A 12,011-nucleotide genomic window follows, 5' to 3' on the forward strand; every position below is an offset into this window, starting at 1 on the left:
ATGAGCTGAAATGCGATTAATAACTAGGATGTTGAGAAATAATAAAGTCTGTGAGGTCAACTTAACGTGCTCAGACTTAGAAAGAAAATAAGCACACTTCTTTATTCTTTGTAAGATAAGATATCCACCAGTTCATTTTTCTACCCCAGCCTGGTTCAAATATACAAGTAAGACAAATGGTTTAGTATATACAAACTGAAAACATACTCTCTGAAAAAGAAATCAGATTTAAAAAAGAACTTACATTGTATGATTTTATTTACCTGAATGCAAAAACATAAAAAGTAGATTAGGTGTTCTGAAGGAATGGGGGAAGGTGAATGGAGAATAAATGTTAATGGGTATTGGGATTCTTCTGGAAGTGATAAAAGTGCCCAGGTGGTAAGAGAGTTCTGATGGCTGCTCAAGTGTGATGTACTAACAATCTCTGAATTAAGTACATTAGAACATGACTTTCACAGTAAGTGAATGAATCTCAACAAAACTTGTACAAAAAAAGCCATTATCGATGTTCTAGTAAAGATTCCACAATAATTTATTAATTAAAATAGCTTAATTAATGAATGTACACATTCAAGGTGGTTATCCCATTTATAACCATAAAGTAATTACATTCCATGAAGTTACAATGAGCTCACAGGCTCTCACACATAGGGTCTTAGGACACTATTTGCCTCATATATGGGAGGTCACAACAAATCATCATGAAACCAACTTTTCATGTACAACCAAAGCAAAAGAAAGGCCTCAGAGGGGAAGAGAAGGAGGAAGGAGGAAAATCATAGATAAGAGAACCTTTAGAAACGTCAAAAAAACTCACAGATCCATTATCATAATCCAGAAACACCCCAACCCGACCCTGAGGCCTTTGCACATACTGAATTAAAGGTGGAGAGTTGGTGGAGAGACTATAGTGATTGCTCCTCTTTGAGGAAATTGAAAAAAATCTTTCATCAGAATCAAAAACGATACTGGTATCTGCTGTCCTGGAATCTCGACAGACTCCCAGAATCCAATTGGAGGAGTGGGTCACATCCACTTCCCAGTAATGCTTGCCGGAGGTGAATGCTTGCGCTCCCCACACAGCAAAGCTCTCCACTCCCTGGAGATCCATGGGTGCACTGAGATGGTCATCTCCAAATATCACATGTCTCACATCCTCAGAAAGGCTTATATAGCAAGGAGTCATTTCCGTGCTCAGAGCATTATCCACTGACAAGGAAAAAAATATATTAGTGAGTACCATGAGGGACAGAGGCTCTGTGGCCCAATTATTCACTTCATTTGCTCTTCTTCCAAGAAAATACAGAAAAAAGGAAACCAAGAGATTTCAGCCCCATGCATCCATGAGGATGAAATATTATTACACCTCTACAGCATATACAATTATGTATCATTCCTTAAATAATAGAGAAAAAATGTGACCATATCACTGGGCAAAGTAATGATTTAATGTCTATCTCTGCATAGTTTGTTTCAGAACATATCTAAAATGTTTTTTTCTTCAATAGAAAAATCTTCTTGTATTATTTGTCTTTAAGATCATCAACAGGTAGACATCAATTTGCTGTGATGTGAGTATTTATTGGAATGTAAGTTATGCCTGTTATAGTCTCAAACATCAAAAATTTGGTAGAAATTAACACATGAAAAGTTTATAAGTTTCCAAAAAAAATACTCTGGCTTTACATTTTCTGTTTAGGCCCTGATTCAATCTACTCTGGATTCCTGCCCTCTGCTACCTAGACCTGCTCTCTAGAATGGGCCTAACATGATTAGGCCATGTTCACAGATCCCTCACCTTTCACTTGTTACAAGATGTTTCTGATGGCATTAGAATTATCCTGATTATGGATATTTTAGTCATTTTCTTTGTTGATCAAAATGTTCTGATTTTGTAAATAATAAAAATTACTTATAAAATGCATGTAAATGCACAAAGAATAGAAATAATTAAAAACCATTATGCCAAATCTAAGCCTTCAAAATTGAATTAAATTAAATAAACACAAAATACTGATGAACTCTTGACCTCAAGTGATCCACCTGCCTAGGCCTCCCAAAATGCTGGGATTACAAAAACAGCAACTAAATGCTGGAATGATGACTGGGAACTTGTCTAGAGTCTCCAGTGATTATCCTCCTCATAACAAGGCAGAAAGCCTTCCTCAGAATTATCTGGACTGACATTACTCATTGTCCAGACCTGTAAAGAGACTCCTGTAACCAGTGCTGTGAGTCTCAAATGTGCTCCTTCAATAATGCAGTAGAAGGCCTGAGTTTCCACATAGTAGCATCCTTGAATGCCTGGAGATTTTAAGGCCTAAGAACGTATTGATCCTGTGAACTATATGCTTTGTAAAATCTCAGGTTATGTGAGGTGTTTGGACAAATTAAGTTTCAGGGTGATATCCACTATTGAGACTGAAAATTAGTCTAAAGAATTAAGACCTCAAAGTCCAGAATGAGAAAAAATTGTTTTGCTTAGAGCCTCCTTATAATTGTCTTACTTGTTTTATAGAAATAAGCACTAGAGGACAAGCTCTACCTGATATAGCTGGCCTAGACATATGCAGAGTTATTAATTGCAGAAGAAAGAATTATACCTTTCAGATAAAATGGCTACAAAAAACAATTAGTTGCTGTTTTTGAGACAAGTTCTCACACTGTCACCCAGGCTGGAGTGCAATGGCACAATCAGAACTCACTGCAGTTTTCTACTCCTGGACTCAAGCAATCCTCCCAACTCAGCCTCCTGAGAAGCGGGGACAACAGGTGCACACCACCACTCAAGGCTAATTTTCTGTTTATTTTCTGGTAGAGATAAGGTCTTACTATGTTGCCCAGGCTGGCCTCAAACTCTTGGCCTCCACTGATTTTTCTGCCTTGGCCTCCCAAAGCACTGGGATTATAAGAATGGCCACTGTAACCAGCTTTAGATCAATTTTATTTAATACAGATAGCTTCCCAACTGAAAATATTTTATTAGAATTCTCTTAATTCAGCAAAGCAATGTTATTACTGACCCAGTCTTCACTTATTTTCAGCTTACATGCAAGAACAAAATTACCTTTATTTTTTAATTTGTTTTATTTTATATTTTCAAGGTGCACAATATGTCGTTTTGAGATACATGTGCATAAGGAAATGATTAGTATAATGAAGAAAATTAACAAATCGATCATATCACTTAGCTCTGCTTCTTTTTATGATAAGGACACCAAAAATCTAGTCCCTCAGAATATTTCCCAAAAACAATACAAGATTATCTAATATACCTACAGGTTGTACATCAGATTCATTTATTCTACATTACTGCACCTTTACAACTTTTTGCCCTTCATTTACCTATTTCCTTCCCACCAATGTAACCACCTTTTTTAATGTACTGAACTTATAAAAATAGATTTCAAATATGAGTGGGACCATGAAGTATATTTCTCTGTGTGTCTGTCTTATTTCACTTAGGAAACCTGCCATTTACATGTCTCCTAAATTTAGTACAGAAATAAGGTGCTAGTCAAGAATATGTCTCAGTTTTGTTAGATTATTTTTTTCAAGTTATCCTCTTTATCATTTTTTACTTTTTGTACTATAGAAGAGTGAAAATCCTTGTATTAAAAAAAACTGTAACCAGGCTATTGATAAATAACTTCTTTTAGGGATAAAAATTTCAGGAAGTTCAAGATTTATATATTAATGATTGACAATGTTCTTAGTGGTCTCTCTTTGATTTATTTCAATTGTAAGTAAGTCTTGGTGATATTCTAACATAAATTCTGACAGGTGAAGGGAATAAATAAAGTGAATATTTCTAGGAGAATCAATAGAATAAAAATATCTTGGTTAAATGGCTAAGAAAATATGGTAAATAGACGCAAAAACTTTTTCATCTTCCAAAATCAGAGTCAAATACTAAGTGATCGTAAAGTAGCTAATTCTGTCTTTCTGCCAAAGTGAATCTGAGCTAAATTAGAAGAATGTCAGGAATAAATTTTTCCTTGAAATCTAGCAACAAATAATGTAAGTAAATTATGAGAATTTGACTGTTGCATAGAGTTTTAGCATCAACAGAAAAGCTCACAAAACATAGGTGAAAATCAGAAAGGAGTGCTGGGTTGGAGCCCTAAGGTGAGTAATTTTATCACCTCAGATCACTTGGAAAAAAGCAGCGAGTCCGAAAGAAGCTGGTGGTAAGCTTTCTCTCCGCTAACCCCTAATGTTCTGCATGAAATGTGTGGAGGCAGAAGAGAGACAGTTTATTATAGTCTATGTGGTATAGAGTGAAGGAATAAGAGAATATTTCTGATAAGTATTTTCAAAATTTGGAGAATCATTCCTATCAAAATCATTCATTTAAGGGACTAAAATACAAATAAGATGTTTCTTGCCACATAACCCTCAGCTAGCCAGGCTCTAAAAAGGACAACCCTGGACACCTCGACAGTGGTAAAAAGCAGGGTTTACTCACTCTTGAATACTAAGAACTGGTGCTAACCTTAGGCAGCAGCTTATCTATTTGGTTGAGGTTCAGCTTTGTTTCATTGAACAAATCTCTTGGGTTATTTTCAGTTGTGCCAGTCATTGAATTTGTTTTCTGAATCAAATGATAAGAATAAATATGGTTTAGAGTGTAAACAGCATTCCCAGATACATTACAACTTGGTGTCCCACCTGCCTAATTTTGAACCTATAGGACGGGAATAAATGCATTGTGAAAAACACCAGGTGATTTCCTTAAAGCCAAATACTCTTGTCCCTCCTACTTTTCTTCCAGCTTTCCTGCTGCATGGGACATGGCAATAAATGGAAGTTTCCTGCACACAGAGGTAAAGTTCACCCATTGAAGATGTCAGTCTTCTTCTTGACCAACTCCTATATTGGTACAAACATGTGAGAGAAATGCACCTTCTGAATCGTTTCAAATTCGTGGTCTTTGTTAGAGCACATAAGCCGCTGTGCTAGGAGACGTAGCTATTACATTCTGTTATAGAATTTTCCATTCTCTATCATCTGGATTGTTATTTAAAATGTAAACAAAGTTTGTTATTTCTACTGCATAAGAAGGTTTATATCACTTTACTCTTAGCAAGTAATTAAATTTATATGTCAGTTTAAATAAGGACAGCCTCCGTTATTATAAGTCCTCTTCCTGTTCCCATCATCTTATATAGGAACCTTCCTCTTTCGATAGTTTATATTAAAAAACCTAAGACAATTGAAATCAACCTTGTAAAAATTATGCTACAATTATTTTAAATCCTAACATAATAGTGTTATCTTTGATATGAATCTGAAAATCAATTCATTTCTTATCTTTTGATAGATATTCATTAGTATGTTCTATCCTATTTTGTTACTTATATTTTGGAAAAGTTACTTAATGTTAGAATATTTATACATATTAACTCCTCTACTTATCCATTTACTCATCTTATTTACTGTGTAATCTATTCTAAAAATTGCATTGAATAATTGTAATATATTAGCAAAGAAGACAAATACTGCCATTGCCCCCTTGGAATTTTCAATCTGGTAGTAACAAGTATAAGAGTTTTCTGAATATTTTAATCTGATATAATATATTCAGAGAAGATGTAATAGCAGAGCAACCCAGCACTGAAAAACTGTTGTATGAGCTGAAATGTGATTAATAACTAGGATGCTGAGAAATAATACAGTCTGTGAGGTCAACTTAACTTGTTTAGACTTAGAAAGAAAATAAGCACTCTTTTTATTCTCTGTCAGATAAGATATCCACCACTTCATTATTCTACCCCAGCCTGGTTCAAATATACAACTAAGACAAATGATTTACAGTGTGTACAAACTGAAAACATACTCTCTGAAAAAGAAATCAGATTAAAAAAAAGAGCTTACATTGTATGATTTTATTCACCTGAATGCAAAAACATAAAAAGTAGCTTAAGTGCTGTCAAGGAATGGGGGAAGGTGAATGGAGAATAAGTGTTAATGTGTATTGGGATTCTTCTGGAAGTGATAGAAGTCCACAGGCAGTAGAGAGCTCTGATGCCTGCACAAGTGTGACACACTAACAATCTCTGAATTAAATATATTAGAACATGACTTTCACGGTAAGTGACTGAATCTCAAAAAAACTAGTACAAAAAAAAAACCATTATTGATGTTCTAGTAAAGATTCCACAATAATTTATTAATTAAAATAACTTAATTAACAAATGTACACATTCAAGGTGGTTATCCCATTTATAACCATAAAGTAATTACATTCCATGAAGTTACAATGAGCTCACAGGCTCTCACACATAGGGTCTTAGGACACTATTTGCCTCATATATGGGAGGTCACAACAAATCATCATGAAACCAACTTTTCATGTACAACCAAAGCAAAAGAAAGGCCTCAGAGGGGAAGAGAAGGAGGAAGGAGGAAAATCATAGATAAGAGAACCTTTAGAAACATCAAAAAAACTCACAGATCCATTATCATAATCCAGAAACACCCCAACCCGACCCTGAGGCCTTTGCACATACTGAATTAAAGGTGGAGAGTTGGTGGAGAGACTATAGTGATTGCTCCTCTTTGAGGAAATTGAAAAAAATCTTTCATCAGAATCAAAAACGATACTGGTATCTGCTGTCCTGGAATCTCGACAGACTCCCAGAATCCAATTGGAGGAGTGGGTCACATCCACTTCCCAGTAATGCTTGCCGGAGGTGAATGCTTGCGCTCCCCACACAGCAAAGCTCTCCACTCCCTGGAGATCCATGGGTGCACTGAGATGGTCATCTCCAAATATCACATGTCTCACATCCTCAGAAAGGCTTATATAGCAAGGAGTCATTTCCGTGCTCAGAGCATTATCCACTGACAAGGAAAAAATATTATATTAGTGAGTGTTATGAGGGACAGAGGCTCTGTGGCCCAATTGTTTACTTCATTTGCTCTTCTTCCTAGAAAATACAGAAAAAAGGAAGCCAAGAGAGTTCAGCCCCACGCATCCATGAAGATGAAATGTTATTACACCTCTACAGCACATACAATTATGTATCATTCCTTAAATAATAGAGAAAAAATGTGACCATGTCACTGGGGAAATAATGATTTAATGTCTACATCTGCATAGTTTGTTTCAGGACATATGCAAAATGGTTTTTTTTCTTCAATAGAAAACTCTTCGTGTATTATTTGTCTTTAAGATCATCAACAGGTAGACATCAATTTGCTGTGATGTGAGTATTTATTGGAATGTAAGTTATGCCTGTTATAGTCTCAAACATCAAAAATTTGGTAGAAATTAACACATGTAAAATTTATAAGTTTCTTAAAAAAAATACTCTGGCTTTACATTATCTGTTTATCTCCTGATTCAATCCACTCTGGGTTCCTGCCCTCTGCTACTTAGACCTGCTCTCTAGAATGGGCCTAACATGGTTAAGCCACGTTCACAGATCCCTCACCTTTCACTTGTTACAAGGTGTTTCTGATGGCATTAGAATTGTCCTGATTATGGATATTTTAGTCATTTTCTTTGTTGATCAAAATGTTCTGATTTTGTAAATAATAAAGGGTGCTTGTAGAATGCATGTAAATGCACAAAGAATAGAAAAAATTAAAAACCATTATGCCAAATCTAAGCCTTCAAAATTGAATTAAATCGAACAAACACGAAATACTGATGCCACCATGAGAACTAGTGTCTTCATAACTACATGATCTGAATATTCTTCGTCCTCTTATTCTGCAGATAAAGTATGTATCTTGCTTTACATTTTCATCAAACTGTAAGTCAGGAAATTGAGCTTTGATCATTGTAATATTACTATGCAGGTAGAGAAGATGCACATGTTTTGGAAAACTATGTATTACCTACATGTCAAACCTAATAAAACTTAAACGGGAAAAGCCTCAACCAAGGGACCCAATAAGGAAGTAATTTGAGGCCGGACTGCCAAGCAGCTGGCTCTTGCCTCTGAAGTTGTTGAGCATGTCTAGGACTCCAGTTATGCGCCATGAAGTGAGCTCTGGGTTCACTGGCTGGGGCTTTTGCATCTGTGCCAAATCAGTCCTGCAAAGAAAATGGCCTCAGTTATATTTCCAGGCCCAGAGCTAATCACATAGTCATACGAAGATATCATATTTTCATGTAAGATGTTTCCTCAGAATTCTGCCAGTTGTGATTAACTGGGTGTACATTTTATTCCACACTCTAGGGGCCATAAGGATGTTACTTTTTCTAAACTTTACTTCCATAAAAACCCAGTTTCCCCAGATATGTTATTCTCAGACATTATACAACTTCTAAAGTCATTAAAAGTCATTGCCTCCCTCTGCCCATCACACCACTTGAGGGTATGCAGAAATCCTGGAAATATTTCAGAGAGCAGAAAACTCAGGCAAAAACTTCTGGGACCTCAGCCTGCAGTTGTCACTAATGCTAGTCAGTGTCCAACAGAGAATGTTCACTGAGACAAAAGGCTTCAATCTTCCGTGCAAAACAAAGGAGTCTAATTCCAGCCTGAGAACCCTGCCACTGAGGGTCCCGAGGCAACCATTTTCCTGAGGTCTTTCCTAGAACTGGGTGTATGGTGATGGAGCAGACCCGGGTCATTGATGCTTTTAGGAACAAAACATCCCTCCTCAGCCCATCCTTAGGGAATCTCTCTCCTCCCTCTGTCATTTTTTTTTTTAACCTCCCACCCTTCTAGAGTAGAAGACACCTCTATGATTCCTCAGAGTAATTTTGTATTAAGATCTGTGGGGTATGGCCGGTCAGGATGGATGGATTGGGAAGAACAAACTTCCGAATGGCAAATTGTTTTTATGTATATTTTAATTCATACAAATTTTGAGGTGAAAACTTTCCAGACCAAAGAGAAGAAGACCTCAGGCCCTCTTTTGAAACAAAATGGGAATTAGCCACTGACAACGATGTTAGTACTCAAAATGTATACATCCCCTTCTTTCACAACAGAACAAATTTTTCAGAAATAGCGTTTTTTTAGTGTAAACTCACCTTGCTGATACATTTCTCACATCCTGCAAAAAAATGAAAGATAATGTTAATTATGAGAGATTTTTCCTTCTGCATCTTTTCTCATCCTCTTGTTTCTTTCTGTTTTAGTGTTTTAATAATGTGTATCTTTTTATTTCCTGCTAAGGAATCATTGAAGGCTACATTAATAACAGAACCTCAACTAAACAATGAAAAGCTTCATCAGTGGGCATTAAGAAGAAAGGAGCTCAGCAAGAGATGGTGGAGTAAAGCAAAGATATCTAGGTTTCCAGTGTCATTAATTTCCTAATCTTATTTCCAAGGAAAGGTCTGACCACACATGACAACTATTAAAACAAAACAGAGAACCATATGAGAAACAGAGCACATGGACATTGATGAGCAGCTTTGACAAACCTTGCCCAGGCAAGGGGAAACCCCTCAATGTCTTCAGCAAATCACTGCTGTGTGGGACATCAGAGTGAGGAGGAACTAGGGCATATAAATGGAGAATTACTAACCTTCCCCTGGCCTAGAGTTCTAATGATGTTAAATGATCTCTCTGTGTGGATAGTAATCCAAATTATATTGAAGAGAACTTTGTTACATATTATCTGCTAAAATGGCAAAAATTTCCCAAACATTACCAAAGTGTGCAGTAATAAGTGAATGGAGAAATGTAATGGTGGAAGTCAGACAGCATGTGCCACTTAGCTTAGAGCAGTGACATATGCTGGTGAAATTTGCATGTCCTGGCAGCATTGTCCAGCAAAGGCTTCCTGTCTCTGAGGGTGGACCTTCCCTCCTCACCTGGAGCAGCTCCACGTCAGGCATGTGGCATGCCTCCCACAGCTCTCTGTACATGTCTTTCATCCCTTCTAAATGTTGGGTCATTCTCACTTGACTGTCTTGTAGTAGTTGGAAAAGCTCTTTTGCTTCTCTTTCCAGTGCCTGCAGATGCTGTTGCTCCTCCTCATGGAGAAATACATGCATCTTTTGATAATGAATAGTGATTATCCTCTTCCTTAATGACACATAGTCCTGCAGAGATGTTTGGTTAAAAGGATTACATGTTCTCACTCTCAATAGAAAACTTCAAATAATTATATGCTGGGTGTAATCAAGAAACTTATAAACTTTCTGCCTCACTCTTGCAAGGAGTCTTGAATATTGGCTATCTTCTTCTGTCCATCTTTTTCAATGTTCCTATTTCTCTCCCTTTTTAAATCAAACCTATATAAAGACTCCTGGTTTCTGTCACTGTGACACTTCTTCACAGTTGTTACTGAGTCAATTGTTTCCTCTATTAATCTCTCTTTTAGGATTTTTCCATGTCTGATTCACCTACATGTTAAAAAACATTTAGCCATACACCATATTATGCAGAATTTTTTTACTTTTACCATATTTTTACTCTATATACTATTCTATTTCTTTCATCTTCCTCACACGCAATCTTAGTGAAAGGTTGTCTCATCTGCAGTGTCTGAAAAGGTTTATGCCAACCTTCAAATTTCAACTAGAATACACATCATGCCGTTTATCCAATATACTAGAATTAATTTATCTAGCTTGTGTGGGCTTCTCTGTTTGCAACTCCTATTATATCAATTGAAATCACTATATTTTCTTGGGATGAAATCACTATCTTTCAACTGGTAGTTTGAATTTAGCTAAAAAGTATAAGCTAACATTGTGTTTATTCGTGTAAAAACAAAGAAAACATTTTCATCTTACCTTTAACGAATGAAATGTTCTAGTTTCCTGATTTAGATTGTTTCATGTCTCTTGAATGATTTTCCATAAATAGTCCATTTCGTTTATAAGTTTCTCCTGCAAAAGAAGCAAGAAGCTTAGCAATAATGAAGACAGTAGAGTAGATTTCATGCTCTTATCAATAAAGAAAGGCTGTAATTGAAAGAAACATAAATTAAGTTAGAGTGGAGTGGTCAGATTTTTCCAAGTTAAACCCATTTGGTTCTAATAACTTGGATGTGAAAAGTGATAGAAACATAATAGAGAGTTTTAAGGGACCTTTTGGATAATATTATCAATTTTCTGAGAAACTGGCTTTTATATAACCTGACTTCTTTGAAAAGTGTTCTTGGTGCTGGCCACCAGCTCCACAGCTCCATTCTACACGTTTGAACAATTTTTCTAAGGAAACCTCCTTTAGTGAAGTCTCAACACAGCTATGATTAGAGTGCCAAATTAGTCAGCAACATTGAAAGGACACATTTGTGTGTTATGATTGACATGGAATAATCACCACATCCACCATCTGCATTCTCATCACCATCATTATCATAGGCCCTCATCATTCTTATTTGGGATTCTGTATAATTCAAACTGCCTTAGAGGCATCACGTACCCTGCATTCCTCAGCAGCCCATCCTATTGGGCTGTGGCTGTGAGCCGCGTGCTCTGGTGACTCAGAGCAGGGCCCACAGATCAATCTCTTGTCAGCCTCACAGAAGAGCTCCTTAGTCTCCTCATGGAGCACACAGATATTGTCTGAGTTGTTGATGTTCTGAGGTCTGGTCTGTCTGGCTAGGGAAGCCAGCTTTTTGAGTGCCACATTGGTGTTGAAGTTGGGCTTCTCTGAGATTTTTCTGCACATAGGGCAGTGCATTGGTGCTCTGCCTTCTTCTGAGCAGAGGCAGAGGCAGGGCCTGCAAAAGCTGTGCCCACAGTCAATGGCGACCGGGTCTATGAAGTAGTTCATGCAAATGCAGCAGATGAGCTCATTCTGGAAGACTCACAGGGCATCTGAATCCATCTTTCTGAAAATTAAAATAAAAAAAAGTGAGAATTTCTTTCTCTTATTTTTATTTGCCCTGATGAAAAGGAAAAAAAGGCCAGTGGACAATTTTCCTTATCTACTTGAGCTCTGTCCAATATGTCTAATAAGTTAGCTCCAGTACAAACTGAGATATAGTAAATGCAAACATGCTGGATTTATAAAGTTTTCCCTCAATAGCCATTGAAGATTCGGTCCAGGACTCCCTGAGATACCAAGATCTGAAGATGTTCA

General features: G+C 36.7%; 1 protein-coding gene and 1 pseudogene across 1 annotated transcript; both read right to left on the bottom strand.

Annotated features, from left to right (window-relative positions):
- Window positions 1-718: 718 nt before the first annotated feature.
- On the bottom strand, window positions 719-1,246 carry LOC129008714 (tripartite motif-containing protein 64C-like). Its single transcript, XM_054441052.1, has one exon. It carries the CDS (start codon window positions 1,244-1,246, stop codon window positions 719-721), a length of 528 nt encoding a protein of 175 aa, XP_054297027.1.
- Window positions 1,247-6,355: 5,109 nt separating this feature from the next.
- Window positions 6,356-11,756, bottom strand: LOC129007747 (tripartite motif-containing protein 64-like; annotated as a pseudogene).
- Between the last annotated feature and the right edge of the window lie 255 nt (window positions 11,757-12,011).

The sequence above is a fragment of the Pongo pygmaeus genome, chromosome 9 (assembly GCF_028885625.2).
Source record: "Pongo pygmaeus isolate AG05252 chromosome 9, NHGRI_mPonPyg2-v2.0_pri, whole genome shotgun sequence".
NCBI classification, from domain to species: domain Eukaryota; kingdom Metazoa; phylum Chordata; class Mammalia; order Primates; family Hominidae; genus Pongo; species Pongo pygmaeus.

Coding starts and splice junctions, on each gene's coding strand:
- LOC129008714 (XM_054441052.1), bottom strand. CDS start 1,246: ATGGTACTCACTAATATATTTTTTTCCTTGTCAGTGGATAATGCTCTG.